Source organism: Melanostigma gelatinosum (genome assembly GCF_949748355.1).
Source record: "Melanostigma gelatinosum genome assembly, chromosome: 8".
NCBI classification, from domain to species: domain Eukaryota; kingdom Metazoa; phylum Chordata; class Actinopteri; order Perciformes; family Zoarcidae; genus Melanostigma; species Melanostigma gelatinosum.
In genome coordinates this window covers 18765494-18780947 of record NC_136641.1, presented here as the reverse complement: position 1 = coordinate 18780947, position 15454 = coordinate 18765494, and the positions used below count along the sequence as shown (strand labels likewise).

Genomic DNA, 15454 nt, shown 5'->3' with positions numbered 1-15454 from the left:
TGAAAAGTCCCATCAAATTGTCTTCGAGGGATCCAGGGCATTTGTCATCCCTGCAGCTCTCACTATTTAAAGTTACATGGTGTAGTAAGAAGAATAACAAGCAAGAAAATCGATGTGCGGTTAGTATGGTGCATGAGTCAAACAAACACGAGTCTTTGACCAAGGAGACCACTGTTTATGTTCACTTTATGCTTGTGTTAAGAAAGTTATGTGAACTTTAAGAATGTTAGTTTAGAAAGTCCGGTAGGGGCAGTTGTTATTTATTTACGCTACATTGTTTTGTTATCATTCTAACACAAACATCACCTTTTTTCTCACTTCAACCAAGTATTTCTCTTCCCTAAACCTAACCAATCATTTCACGGCGTTAACCGCGTGTCATTGTGTGTTTCTGCAAGTGTGATACAAGGCCGATATGTGACGTATTCATGAAATGTCTCTTTGGTTCAGAACGTCAAACATTCACTGTATCCTGTGGTTTGCACAAACGTACAATGCCAACAATTATTTTACTGGAAATGGGCGAGGGACGTAAAAGAACACCAATGAAATGTGGTGTACATCAAGAATAATGGAGAGAAGTTAAAACTGGATCTACATATAGTTTTTGTTAATAAAATGAATTGTTGCAGTTTTCTGCTGAGGCAGTTGAACTAGACGTCAGTCGAGAAGTGTCATAATAAGAGCATGGGTTACTCTTCCCTTTGGGCAGCTGAAGGGTCACTTTTGTACAATGTTCCTTGGTTAGCGTGACGGAGATCTTAGGTTCAGATTTTAAAAAAATCCCACAGTGTCAGTCTCTGTCAATAGGTTTGCAGTAAACATCATCACATGATGTTGCATTGTGAACAGTGTCAATGTAGTTGAAAATGTAAAGGGGTGAAGAAAAGAAAATGCAGGTATTTTACAATCCCGGTTATGTTTTCATAGTTTATCATAAACAAAATGAATGATAGGTGCTGATTATTGACGAGCTCCACAACTCTCTGTTAGCAAGTACAGTAGCTCATAGTTGTTCGCACCTCCAAACATAATGTTCCAAGGTTTTCAATGAAAGGAAACTTAAATAAGAGAAAATCCCTTAATTGTGTGTGTGTGTGTGTGGGGTGGGGGGGGGGGGGGGAGTGCAGAGACAATGGGCCTTATCAGTCTCTGGTGGAGTTTCCTCTCGGACAGGAAGTGGGCTTCCTCTGCTTCCTGTTCTTGTGTGTGTCTGTATGGCCCCAAAAGAACAATCAGTGTAGAAACAAGAAAGAACTAGAATGAAGCAGCCGAGATAGAAGCAAAAATAACTTCAACAGAGAGAGACGTTGAAACAGTAGGAACGATGTAAAAAAATATCTGGGAGACAGATACAAAGACAACAAAAGACAAACTGAAAAAAAAAAATACATTCAGTTGGAGCGTGACCAGAACCAGGACTCAGCTGACCCAGAACAGGACCAGTACTGGGGGGGGCTGAATCGCAATGGACTATGAACCCAAGAAATCCAAGAAGGTAGGCCTGCAGTCACTTTCGCTCTGCTCTGAGTGCCAGACAGCAAATCCTTTTTAGTGTCATTGTTGAGCCTTTGAAAAATGCTGCTCTTTCAAGCAATCCTTAGTTTCAAACGAACACAAGTGTATGCCTGGTCACACCAGCATTTAAAACGACATTAATTGTGAGGAAATCAATTTAGTGAATTCACTTGCAGGGGTGAAGTAAATCAGTGTGAATCTTTTGCAGTTCAGTAAACTCTGAAAGCCAGATTTACGCTGTTGACCAAGAGCAAACTGTTTCAGTGAGTTCAGACTGGTGGCACCTGTTGTAACTTATTAGCTGTTACTAGAGCTGCTGCACAGAAGAGGAATGGTGTGAGGCAGGAGTCGATGGTGTAAAATACTTAAATAAACTGTTTCAATGTATAGTCCTATTAGTGGTCGAACTCAGGAGTTAACTAACTGGCAAGCTGTTTTTCCATGCTTCATTAATACTTTGTTGAATGCAATGAGGATAGTATGGTAAAGGAGTAAACAACAGCACACTACAGAGTGTGACTGAATATGTCCCCAACCTGCAAGCCTGTTAGCCATTAGCTCAGCAGCTGCATTTCCTGAGAACAACAGGATAAACTTCTCCACGATTGAATTGAATTGATTGATTCAACTCTTTAAAAGCAGTAAATGAGAAGAATCTTCTAGATGCCTGGCCTCCTATTTTCTAAAACTCTAAATAAAACAGCATGCGAAAAGACAAATATTTTTAAAAGAAAAATGCATCAGAAGAAGGAAAAAAAGCGCAAACCTCAGAATTAATTTGCTCTGCAGCACTTTAGTTTTATTAAGCACATTCATTACAAAAATCCAATTATTTTCCTCTTTATGTCTCCTCAAAAAAAAAAACTGGAACAAGCGGAAGAACAAAACTCATTATGACACTCGTCTGTCTTACAATGAAATCCAGCTGATTGCAGAGATGTTCATCAGACAGTCTGATATGCAGAAACCGTCCTTGTAATTCATAAAGACAAGACAGGTTTTTCATTCTAAAAAGCTAATTTCCTCTCTCTATTCAGTGTGTGTGTGTGTGCGCGTGCGTGTGTGTGTGTGTGTGTGTGTCACGGTCATTCACCTGACGCCTTCCAGCACCAGTATATCAATGTGTGCGTGTGTCAGTGGGTGTCTAACAGTGGAAGCTTTGTTGACAGTGAGTCTCAGCAGGGAGCTGTCAAAGATTACTGCTTACTTGTCAATCACTGCTGGAACAGCCAAGGGGATGTACTGCATTAACACACATGTACACACAAATACACAGAGGCATGTATGTCCACACAAATGAACTGTCTTCTATGATATTCTAGTTCAGATTCAAAACCAAAACCTAGTGACTATAGAGACTGCTGAGATAATTATATCCATAATTGCGTACAGCATACTCCCGATTTAGTCATTTTTAGAGACAGTTGTCGAGCTTAAAGTTTCCCCTGCGGGTATATAGAGAGACGGTCATGGTCATTAAAATAAATCGGTTACATCCAGTTCTCACTCCCGACTCGTGAAATGCCGGTGCTTGGTCAGTGCCCCTCGGCGTCTGATAGTGACGCACCGTGGCACCCTTTAGCATCAGGTCTGAGTAACGGACTTAGAATAAAGAGCGACTGGGCGGGGTGTTTGGATGCTCAAACAAACACAAGACTGTCACACAGGACACTGCTGTTTGTGTCCCACGTGAAACCAAGTCAACGTTGACCTATTTTAGCTTTGTTGACTTATGTTATGTGACAAATGTATTTATTGTAATCCAAACACTTATCTTTACCTAAACCGAACCAAGTACATTTTTTTGCCTAAACCTAACCTAAAGTAGCTTCTTGCCAAAGTAAAAACAAAAAACTCAGTAAACGTACGTTGGAAGTTTATTTTGAAAAGACACTAGGCAGGAAATTAACGGATCTGACACGCTCTTCCTGACACGTCCGACACTGACACTATAGGAGTACCATATGCCCAGAGCATCATATGTTTGAATTACCTTACACAATCACAAAATAATGCTTTTGTGTTCAGTAAGCTAGAGCGCCGACCAATGGCGGCTCCTGAAGACGTTAGCGTATGCTGCTATAGCATCAGTTATATCAGCCATGGAGATAATTCCTCCATTGAAAGAAGAGCACACATTGGCACTGAAGGCTTTCCTCGATGAAAAATTAGTTTTTTTGACAGATTGACAGATGATTAATCCAATCACCTGCCAATCATTCTCTGAAACTGTCTGCCCTTTTACAAACAGATTTCAATGACGGCTGCTCTGAAAGCTGGTTAACTGATCAAGTGTTGGTTTTTAACGAGTTGGGAGTGAGAATGTCTTGCCCCTGGGGACCAGGAATGTACTCAAAATGTTTATGACGACAATGTTGAGATAAGGGATTACTGTGTGCAACATTTGGCTTGATGGTGGCTCTAAAGGAAAGGTCAGCAGAAAAGCTTGTCTTCATTACCACGGGGCCATGAACATGCAGAGAAAATGTTGCTGAAATTATGATGCTGAATGTCTTCTTCTCTTATCTTCTCTGTCCCAATGCCTATATGCATCTCTCTCCTTTCAGAGTTTTGTCTCACCAATTAAGCGGCTTGTCTGGTCAAAAGCTGGTCGCAGGCCGGTGGATCGAGGCAGCGTTTACCGACGCCCGCTGCACACTGTCCCTCTCTATCCCCCGGACTACCTCATCCACCCTGAGAGACTCATCTTCGACTATGTAGAGAAGGAGGTCAAGGTAGAACCTGAAATACACTACAGTACAACAAAATGCATATATATATATATATCAACTGTTGTCGTATTCAATATATAGTATATATATATATACATATACAGCAACAGTTGCTTGACCTTTCACCTCTCCCTTTAGTTCCTTGGTCACCTGACCTGGGTGTCGGTTTCACTGAACCCCTCCAGCCGAGACGAGCTGCTTCAACTATTGGACACAGCCAGGGTAAGTAATCAATAACCTATCTATAGGTAATCACTGCTTAGTTATCAATAACATAGCTATAATGAAGCATTTCTGTCGATAATGATGTACATCTATGGCTAAAAAAAAGCCAGGCTTAGTAATCAATATATTATCGACAATGAATCACTGATGTATAAATAATCCAAGCCAGGGTTATAATAATAATATTAATAATAATGACAATAATAATACATTTTAGATTTTTAAAAATTGCAATGAAATAAAATTCACACAGCAATCAAAGCTTTTAAAAGAAGAGTGTTTTAAGAAGTGATGTAAAAGTGGTGATAGATTTAGATGGTAAATCGTTCCAGAGTTTGGGTGCCAATCGGGCTCTGGAAAAGCTCGGGAGGCAAATCAACTGGTCTAAGAGGGAGCATGGGCTCCGATGTTAGGTCTGTCTTATTACTAGGGGCCTGGTTATTTAAATCATTATTAGTTATTAGTAATCAATAAGCAGTGATTGACGGCCAAGGTTAATAAATAGTTGCATGTATTAATCATTTCAGCACTGATCAAAAATCATTAAATCTCATTAAATGAGGCAATGCCAATTTTCCCAGTGTTACATCTATCACGGCTGCAACGATGTCTGACTCAGTGATCCATCATCTATCATCACATCTCCCTGTGCGTTGGTCAGTAGCAGCTGAAGGTGCTGCCGTTGAAGACCAGCGTGGATCAGGACTGTATTCTGAGTCTGTCCGCTCGCTGTCTGCTGCTGACGTGGAGAGACAACGAGAAGCTGCTGGTGAGGATTCCCACACATGAGATCGCTGCTGCCTCCTACCTGAGAGACGACGCACTGCACCTGCTGGTCCTCAAGACAGGTGAGGACACACCTGATGACAAGACATTGTCATTTACTGAAGGACAACAAGCAATTAGTGTGTTTTTAATGATGCCTCCACTTCTCAGTTGACAAAAAAGTATTTAGAATGGAAGATAAGCTCCTCACATCACAATTTTGATGATGTTTGTCACTAAAGTTTAGAGTATAGGGCTGTAATGGTTCGTGTATTTGTACTTCATGGTATATATATATGGATATGGTTATACAGTGCCATAAACTGTAGAAAAGAAGTGGACGCAGCCAACGTATCGTCACCCATTGGTTTTGCCGTTTTTAAGCCTCGAGTTCGGCATTTTGGTCGATACCATCTTGGTTTTTAGCCGTTGGATTCTGCTTGCAACAAGAAGTGAGACGAGAGGGTTGAGCTAAGTACAATCGAACGCTGAATAAGACATTTTCAGTCGACCAAAAATGTTCCAATTAACTTTCATGAAGCAGAAAACACACTGTGAAAGGGTTAAACTTCTAAGACGAAAACACAGCAACTACCGAAACGGACCGTGGCAGCGACCTGTCAATCACAACGTTGCTTCATTCTCCATATTACTCTAAATGGGACCATCATTTACTCAATGAACATCGTGTTGAAAAAGATTTGAAACTCACGACTGAGACAGTCAACTCATGTTTACACTGTTTACTGAGGTAATAAATACAGTGAGAAGTAGAGTCATTTTCTCACTGACTTATTTACAATCAGACTTCTTTTTATAATCTGAGGAGTTGCCTCTTGTGGCCATTAGAAAGAATGCAACTATAAGACTAAGACCATGCAGAGTAAAAAAGTATTAAATTAAGTTGAATTCGATTTCAGAGCAGTAGATGTAGAAATGTGTCGGCTCTAAGCAGGTATTTTCCAAACAAAACCTGTAACCCCGCAAAATGATGTTCGCTAGTAACATGCCACTGGGGCGACTGTGGCTACGTGGGCCGTCTTTCAATCAGAGGGTCGGCGGTTCGATCCCCGGCTTTGGCTCTGCTAGTCGCATGTCGATGTGTCCTTGAGCAAGACACTTAACCCCAAAATTGCTCCCGTAGTTGTGCCTACGGTCTAGAAATGTGATAGAATCTGAATTATAAGTCTCTTTGGATAAAAGCGTCTGCTAAAAATGACTGTCATGTAATGTAATGTAATGCCACCTTGCCTTTGGAAGTAAAGCTGGTTTACTGCTGTTGTAGTAAGCTCATTGGCCGGACAGGCAAACGTTTGCAGACAGACACACAGTTTAATCCATTCCTTAATATTTTCTCTTGGACTTCTGAAAAGGTACCAATCGGGGCCTTCAGGGGCGGTTTTGCGAACAGATAATCAATGTCTTTTACTTGTTTTCTTTTTGTGTATGCGTTTTTGGTTTAGTGTGAGTGAAATTTGGTAGTATGGATCATCTCTTCTTCTATGAGAACGAGAGCGTACACATTTTTAAACCTCATCCCACAGGTCTGAACGTGGATACAGTGGTTGCTGGGGACGACAGCTTGGACAGGAAAAAGCCAACAAGCGTGGATGGCCGACGTCAAACCATGAGCAGCAACACCGACCCTCGTCCGGCTGGGGGCACGATGGAGCGACGGCACACCATCTGTGGAGTCGACTGGAGGACGTCGCTGTCCAGGAGTAACCACGACAAAAACCAGAACGTGGAGAGAGGGGGAGGAGGAGGTGGGGGAGAGAGAGGGGGAGGAGGAGGTGGGGGAGAGAGAGGGGGAGGAGGAGGTGGGGGAGAGAGAGGAGGAGGAGGAAGTTTAGAGAGGAAGAGAGTGGGAGGGAGCTGGGAGAGGAGGCAGCAAACACGCAAAACAGGTGGGAGCTGGGAGAACCGCAGAGCGAGGCCAATGAGCGGGAGCTGGGGGTTGGGGGTAGGTAGTGGTGGTGGAGGGAGCTGGGAGAGGAGGGGAGGAGGTGGTGGAGGAGCTGGAAGTTGGGAAAGGAGGGGAGGAGGTGGTGGCAGCGGTGGCGGGGGGAGCTGGGAGCGGCGGCAAGCCTGCACTGGAAGCTGGGAACGGGGGAAGAGCTACGGCAGCTGGGAGAGGAGAAACCACAATCCACTGGAGCCGACGCCCTGCCCTGACGCCTACTGCAACCTGGTCATCCTGGCTGTGGAGAACAGGGTGGGTCACCTGATCTGCTGAAAGTTACTTTTCAAAGTAAAGCAAAATGTTGCCTGAAATTCAGGTCCATGACCAATCACATTTCTTTTATTTTTTTTAAAGCACAGCATATTTTGAATTTTCAGGAGGACGGAGAAGGGACTAAGATCTAAACAGTTTCATTTTCTTTCCCAAAAAATATCAGTTTTTTTAGGAATAGTTGGAGATTTTTGCAAATATGCTCATTCACATGAGAACATCGATACCACTCTTGTGTTTGTGTTAAGTGTCGAGCTGGACCCGGGAGGCATTTAGCGTAGCTTAGCATAAAGTCTGAAAGCAAGGGGGGAAAACGTTTTGATTTCCTGCTCGTGCACAGATTAAACAAACAAGAAACAAGTAGACTAGTTAGTGAACTTTAGTGGTGCTTTGGTGTAGGCGAGCTGTTGCCCCTTGTTTCCAGTTATGCTAAACTAGGCTCAATCTGGACTCTAATGTTGGATCAACCAAAATCACTCTCCCTGGATCTGTGCTGCTAGAGACTAAAAACTGTTTGTTTGTTTGTTTGTGTGTGTGTGTGTGTGTGTGTGTGTGTGTGCGCGCGTGCGTGCGTGCGTGCGTGCGTGCGTGCGTGCGTGCGTGTGTGTGTGTGTGTGTGTGTTATTGTCTCCAATTGTTTTCAATCACAACAACGGACTACTGGCTTGGCTTTATATTACTGTGACCCGTCAGATTCAAAACAGCTTCTTTCCTCTGACTTTGAGACTCCTTCATTCATCTTACACCGTCCATATATAATGTAGTTGTTGTTTTTTCTTTCTTTCCTATGTAGCAAATTGGGACTACAATTTAAATTCCGTTGTGCAACCCTGTTGTACAATGACAACCAACTCAGTGTGATGACAGCCTCTTTGTTTGTTCATGTGTGTGTCTGTGCAGGATGCTGCAGAGGAGTACTGTTCTCTGATCTGTCAGATGTTCCAGATCATTTACGGCCATCAGACCATCGAGTGTGTCGACAGAGCAGGGTTTCACCACTCCATGCCGGACCGCTATTGGCTGGAGAGAAGTGAGTGACACATGGGCTTATATGTCAAAAGTAGAGCAGAGGAAAAATAGTGGCAGAGTATAGCACACACATCTCATCTCATACTACCTATTTCTGGTTCGTATCCTGACCTGCAACTACACACGGCAGCAGGTCAGGATACACCACTTGTCAATGCTTCAGAAAAACTGCAGTTTAATCACAACTTTGAACTCTAGCTTCATTCGCCTACTGGTAACGCTTAGAAAAGCTGCAGTACATCATCAGTATGTCTTTGCATTTAGTTTTAGTGAATACTGCAGCCTCTACATGGATGCTAACAAGGCGTCCGTGTTCGAAATTGCGTATTAATGTATCGTACAAACTCAATTTGTATGTATGTATCCTGCCTTTATTTTGGATAAACTGACAACACATTGTAAATCTAAACAGTTACTTTCTCATCGGAAAAATATTTTAAAACGTAATAAAGTGACATTAAAACAGCTTTAAGCCTGCCTTAAAATCTCACACAACTGACAGACGGTCTCCAGGAACACAGACGCAGTGCATTGTGGGGCAGTCGAGTATGTTCAGTAAGCTTACGTCTCATGCTCTTGCTCAGGTATCATACATCCGGGCATTTTTTGCAAACACATCATACACATACTGTGCAGTGTGACAGCATTACTTTCTAAACTTGACGTCATACTAAGTATGAACAGTATGCTATGCAATTTCGAACACAGCCAGCTGTGGGTCTCTTATTCCTTAGAGGGTGTTGATGGTAAAGTTCACACTTAACGCTCTGTCTCTGTGCAGGTGACAGCTGTCTGACTGACATGTCCTACGGTTATGATCCAGAGTTTAGCTGCTGCAGCTCATAGTGAGTAACATTCTGTCCGAACTGATTCTGTAAATGTTACGGCCTCCAGATAAATATATTGTGTTATCAATTCACAAAATATCCTAAATATTTAGACACTTCTTTTCTTACAGCCTTGAAAATCTTTACCACATTCAATAAACGTATTACCAACCGCTCTACTGTAGTTATGGGTTTTGGTACTGTTGTCCAGACACGGAATGCATTTTAGATAAAGCAGAGGGTCTATTTGCAATTCTTTTTATTGTGAATTGAAAGAATGTATGCGTAACTTAACAATGAAAGCCCAGCAAACTGTATGATTGATCATTCAGAGACTGTGACTTCTATTAAAATGAATTTATCAATTACTCCGTCAATGTTTGTTGATAATGATAACCTGGCCATGGTGCGATAATATAGTTTGTCACTCTCTCTCTCTCGCTCTCTCAGTGAAGGCTCCCAGGATGCTTTTGAGCTGTACTACAGTGAAACGTACAGTGAGAGTTCATCTCTCTCGCTGCAGGACTCGCATCGCAGTCTCGCTTCAGCCAGTGAGGGAGGAGACAGTAACCCAGCCCTGCTGCTGATGCAGGAGTACATGATCACTGTGAGTATGTGTGTGCGTGTGTCGCCTAGAGAAGAAGAGTGTGCTGCCAACAGAAGCCTCAAGATATATTGAATGCTAAATATGAGCTCGGCTACTGTAATAGCAAGAGCAATACAACTTTACTCCAAATACACAGGGACAGTAACAAAAGGAACAGCGGTTCTTGCTGTCTGTCTGCAGTCTAAAACAGGAATATATTCCATTGATATTTCTAATAGAATGCCTATTGTTCAACTATACATTTATTAATTGTCATATATAAATTGTATTCTCATAGAAGCGTCTTGATTCATAATCGTCATAGTTTGTTGGCAAGTGAATGAGTTAATGTTAGCTGCCAAGCAATTACTTTATGCAACTAATTAGTCTTAGCTCACAAGCTAACAAATGTTACCGATAATGAAAGAGGGTCTGTGAAACAGTTTTAACTGAACTACTCAGCCATGACCTAGCCAGAATAGTAGGCTAGGTCACGGCTGAGCTGAAGTTGGAAAATAGAAACAAAGAAAAAATATTGTTTGTGTGTTTGTATGCTCTTCAGAGTGTCTCTTTGTGTGCATGTGTAGCTGCGTAACAAGCTGAGTCCGGTGGAGTTGCAGCACTTTGCGGTGTTGCTGAGAGAATATAGACTGGCATCAAACATCGACCACTTCTGCTACGAGCTCCTGGAACTGTATGGAGACAACCGCAAGTTCCTGCTGATGGGTAAGGCACATAGCGACTGACAGGGAGGGAGGGAGAGAGGGAGAGAGGGAGAGAGAGACAGAGAGAGAGAGAGACATGCACACACACGCCACATAGCTCATTAACTGACTGAAACTTTGCAGCAAACCACAACTTACTATTCCTATTGTTATTATGGTAGTGTTGCACAGGAAAGGGCAGGCGGCAACTTCCAGGTCTGAAATGTGAAGCCTGGAGTGCCTTAAACTTGCATTCTTTCTAATGGCCAGCAGGGGGCAACTCCTCTGGTTGCAATATTAAGTCAGATTGTATGGAAGTCAATGAGAAAAGGACCCTACTTCTAAATTCTAAATTACATTTTTTACTTCAGTAAACATTGTTAGTAGGAGTTTATGGTCTCAATCACTAGTTTCAAGTATCCAAGTTTAAAATCTGAATAATCTTTATTTAGATAATTATGGTCCCATATAGAGCAAAATAGACCATAAAGCAGGGTATGCTTTAGTTTAGAGTGTGGCTACCTTGTGATCTGAGACATTTTTAACCCCATGAGTTCATCCAGGTTCACTTCATTGTCTTCCCTTATGTTATATAGATATCTTAGTTATAATAAATCACTTTTAAATAGAATCACAGTCAACTAAACTGGTGAATGAGACATCTTAATTACTAACCAAGCATACCGGTTACAAGGAATATTCGGCATCTCATGTAATATTGACAGGATAGTGACAGTCTGAGAGTATGAAAAAACGTTATTTTATGTAAAGTTTCCAAGTGAACCTTTAACACATTGACAAAACTCTCCTTCAAACTTGAAAATTCATAAAACTCTCAAGCAAAGGGGATTGTTTTATAGTTGTCAATATTATTGTAATTGTTTGTGATTATGATTGAATAGACTACAGATATCCCCAGATTGAACATCACGCAATTATTCCTTTTTTTATGCAAAATTCATTAGAAAGAAGTCATGTTTTGAACCTTCAGGTAACATTATTTAACAATAAAAGTAATGTTGAAATGATTTCAGTTTCTATCTTTCTTTTAATAAATATTAAGCCCTACACATTCGTTGCTGTCTCTCATAGTGCTAGAGAGGACACAACCCAAACACAATGCTGAACAGCAAAAGTCATTTTAATCCATAAACACCAGACTCGTTATCTTTGTTTCCTTTGTTTCCCAGGCATGCGTCCTTTCATCCCAGACAAGGACGTCGGGGTGTTTGAGAGTTTCCTGGAGAGTATCGGGATCCGTGAGGGTGGTATTTTAACCGACAGCTTTGGACGCATCAAACGCAGCATGAGCAACACATCAGCTACGGCCATGAGAGGGTATGTAGGTCAGGAGGTGTAGGTTGTGATTTGTGATCGTCTGAAGGCTTGGTTTGAAACCTGCTTGTGACTGGTCTGTGAGGTTGCTTCTGAATACCACACTGCTGTCTCACATTCCATCATCTCTTGTTGATATGGTGCATTTTGTTGAGCACCAATCTCCTGTGAGCCTATGAGAGATGATGGCCCTATTCTTCGTGACATAATTGTGTTTGCGAAAAGCTTTTGGTGTACATATTTGGGGAATAAGGTTATTGTAAAGTTAGGGTATACCCTAACTTACCTCTATACGCGAAACCCTTTTTTACAGTGTAGCATTTGGTCATGCATTATCTTACTTTGATGCAAGACCACGCCAGTTTCGACCTTTAGCAAACACAAAAAAATACCTTTTATTTATTTTTGGAAAAGCAAGTTCATTCTAAACTGACGATGATTTGAGTAAGCAGGAAGTCAGAGAGATGCGTTATCATTTACATCATCTGTTTTTTACCCCCCAGCAGGTATGATAACTGCTCTCTGGCCTCAGGATCTCAAGAATTCAACCGACGCATTACTGACATCACCCACGACATCCAGGCGCTTGGCTTCCAGGACACACACGGAGACATCGAGGAGGAAGACTACTACCTCTGATGCAGGGATGAAGGAAAACAGAGAGCGATTGATTCCTTGTTGAATTCAGTTTGAACTTTGAATCTGCCACGGTGCACCTGAGCAAGAGCAGCTTGTCCACAGTTCATTTTCTCTCCACAATAAACCGTAAATATAAATAATCTGACAGAGGCAGCCTTTTTAATGTTGACAAATGCAGTTTTGAATGCATCACACAGTAAATGGACAGCAAAATGTATACTATGATGAAACTTATAATAAATAACTGCTGCTAAAATGAAAATGAAAACTACAGATCGTGTATTCTCCTGCATCGGTATTTCATTCGTATTGAAATGTACCTGAATGAAACTGAATTTTCTTCCTTTGGCTGTAATTTAAGAGAGAGATCAATGATATCTAAATGTGAAAAATGACATTTTCAGAAGGGGCAGTACAGTTTTGTTGTCGAGGCTTCACAATCCAAAGATCGTGATTAGAGTATATGTCGACTAGTGTCGGACATAATTATCAGAAATAAATGAAATTTCAATTTAAATATCTCGTAACTATAAAAGATGTAAAAATAAAAAACATACAGTTATTACCAGGTAATTACTGTGCTTGAGTTTCCACAGTTAGTGGAGGTTCAACAGTGTTTTATAAAGAGTGAGAATGTAACTCACTGTGTTTCATTTCTTACCTTTAACAAATTTGTAAAAGGAATCAGAAAATACAATCTAAATATATATATCACCATGAAGAGCTCCTGAATCCATTTTTAATCGAGTCTCTGTTACTCAATTTGCATAACATCAAGGCATCTAAATAATTCACGAAGCTGCTTTCCAGTATAACGGTGTTTTCTGTAGGGGCTGCAATACCTAACAGTGACCACATGGTGGCAACTGAGGATGAAAGAGCTGATTTCCATTCCCACTGGTGAGCTAAACAGTTATTAGTCAGAAATTATAGGTTTATTTTTTTTTTTAAACAGATGAATGATAAATGGATAAATATATAGATAGATGTACCATATTGCTAGTAAATGCTACTGTTTTGATATAAAAAAATCAAAGAAAGTGCATGCTCAGATTATTTTTATGAATGTGTTGTTATTAATATGATGAGAACCCCCCTTCTCTCTCTCTCTCTCTCTCTCTCTCTCGCTCTCTCTCTCTCTCCCAACCATACAGTCTATGCTCTCAACTCTGCATTGACCCGTTATCCTGGCAGCAACATCATGACCTTCCCATGGTGCACTGCTTCTCTGTGCCCCCGGGTCCTCTCCTCTGCCAGACTCACTGAACATCAGAGTGGCAGAGTCAGTACCACCATGGGCTTCACCCGAGTCACGTTAGTCTCCTCACTCTCATGATGTACTAATAGACTCATGCTGTGTGCATTTACTTTTCAATTAATTTATCATGAACAGAGTAACTTTATAAAACAGCAGCAGTGAAAACAATTCTGTAAATGTAACAGGATTGATGGAACAAATAAATAATAACGGTAAAAACACAGTTATTTAAATAGCATACATGCACAGAGAGTACTGGGTGTGATGAGAAAAGAGATAGAGGGAGGTAGAGAGAGAGAGAGGCGCACGGAAAATAATGAAACGCTTTCTTCTCTGTTGGAAGCTTGGCTAATTGAAGGCTATATTGTAGATACATCTTGAACTGCTTCTAAAAGGTTAAAGTCATCAGAATTCATATCAGTCAAAATGATACCAAGAAATACGATGAGAAAATGTTCGGTTCTGTTATCAGAACAGGAGATAGGAGATCAACTCTGAGGTCATTTACTGTAGCTTTAGAGCTGTGTGTGTGTGTGTGTGTGTGTGTGTGTGTGTGTGTGTGTGTTTGTGTGTGTGTGTGTGTGTGCGTGCGTGTGTGTGTGCGTGCATGTGTGTGTGTTTGCATGCAGGCACATTGTATGAACCTTATCCTCATCATCGGATTACAGCTTTGCAATCATCATGTGGCGGCATTTACTATCATATCATCATCATCCCCCACATACACAGGATCCCCTCCGCCTTGCGTCATCATGGATACACTGTTTACTATCAGTCCTAGGCAAAATATTATTTTTGTGTTCTCCTACAACACAGTACTCTATTAACCCCATGAATATTTGTTATGGTTTGCATATGTGGCAGGAATGAACATTCTTTGAATCCATATTTCAATTTGGATAGTATTTATATATCTATAAAGTAATATTTATGTCAATAATTGTGTTTCATTTCAGCTGACAACCAAAGTATTATTGTCAAAAGTAATAATAATCTTAAAAATGTATTGCAATACATCACACCGTACACCTTTCAGTGCACAGAGTGCAGTGCAGAAATGTTTTTCTTTGTTACAATCTCTATTGTGGAGCTCGTTAAGCCCCCAGCCAGCTTCTTCACATGTACAAACACACAGAATTACACAGACACTGCCGAAAACAGTAACAGGAAGGTAAAACCACTTGAATGCAAAAAGAAACAAAACGAATAAAGCGTATACAATTCAACCATAATATCCAGCTTGGAACCATATAGTACTTATTGTTGCAAAACAATAGGACAAGATGTATTTATTATATATTTGTTTATCTGATTGTTTATATAACAGGGACATAAGACAAATTCGATTTTAGAAACAGACACAGTATCATTGCAATTGTTAAACACAATCCAAACAAGCAATTTAGCTTAGATTAGTTGGCTGAGGGATTCGTATTTTTAATAGTGGATCTAAAATGTTAAAAAGCACGATACTCTCTGGTACTAATTGGTAAAAGGATAATCTGCTTCCATTTCAAATGTTATTGTATATTTGTTCCATTGTTTTCATATATTTAATAAGTGTATTATTGCTTCAAGGAGATACGCAAAAAAAGTATGAAAA

The 15454-nt window shown here is 40.8% G+C and overlaps 1 protein-coding gene across 1 annotated transcript; it reads left to right on the top strand.

Moving 5' to 3' along the window:
• The first annotated feature begins 1338 nt into the window (after nt 1-1338).
• On the top strand, nt 1339-12750 carry ccm2l (CCM2 like scaffold protein). The gene is made up of 11 exons (XM_079272843.1): nt 1339-1498; nt 4086-4253; nt 4389-4472; nt 5140-5323; nt 6785-7455; nt 8374-8503; nt 9284-9347; nt 9780-9936; nt 10503-10641; nt 11810-11957; nt 12461-12750. Exons 1-11 carry the CDS (start codon nt 1469-1471, stop codon nt 12591-12593), a joined length of 1908 nt encoding a protein of 635 aa, XP_079128969.1. The 5' UTR covers nt 1339-1468; the 3' UTR covers nt 12594-12750.
• Nucleotides 12751-15454: the final 2704 nt, after the last annotated feature.

Excerpts from the sequence above, each read along its gene's own strand:
- ccm2l (XM_079272843.1), top strand. The coding sequence starts at position 1,469 with ATGGACTATGAACCCAAGAAATCCAAGAAG. Across the intron at positions 1,499-4,085 it reads AACCCAAGAAATCCAAGAAG|AGTTTTGTCTCACCAATTAA; the intron begins GTAGGCCTGCAG and ends CTCTCCTTTCAG. Across the intron at positions 4,254-4,388 it reads ATGTAGAGAAGGAGGTCAAG|TTCCTTGGTCACCTGACCTG; the intron begins GTAGAACCTGAA and ends CTCTCCCTTTAG.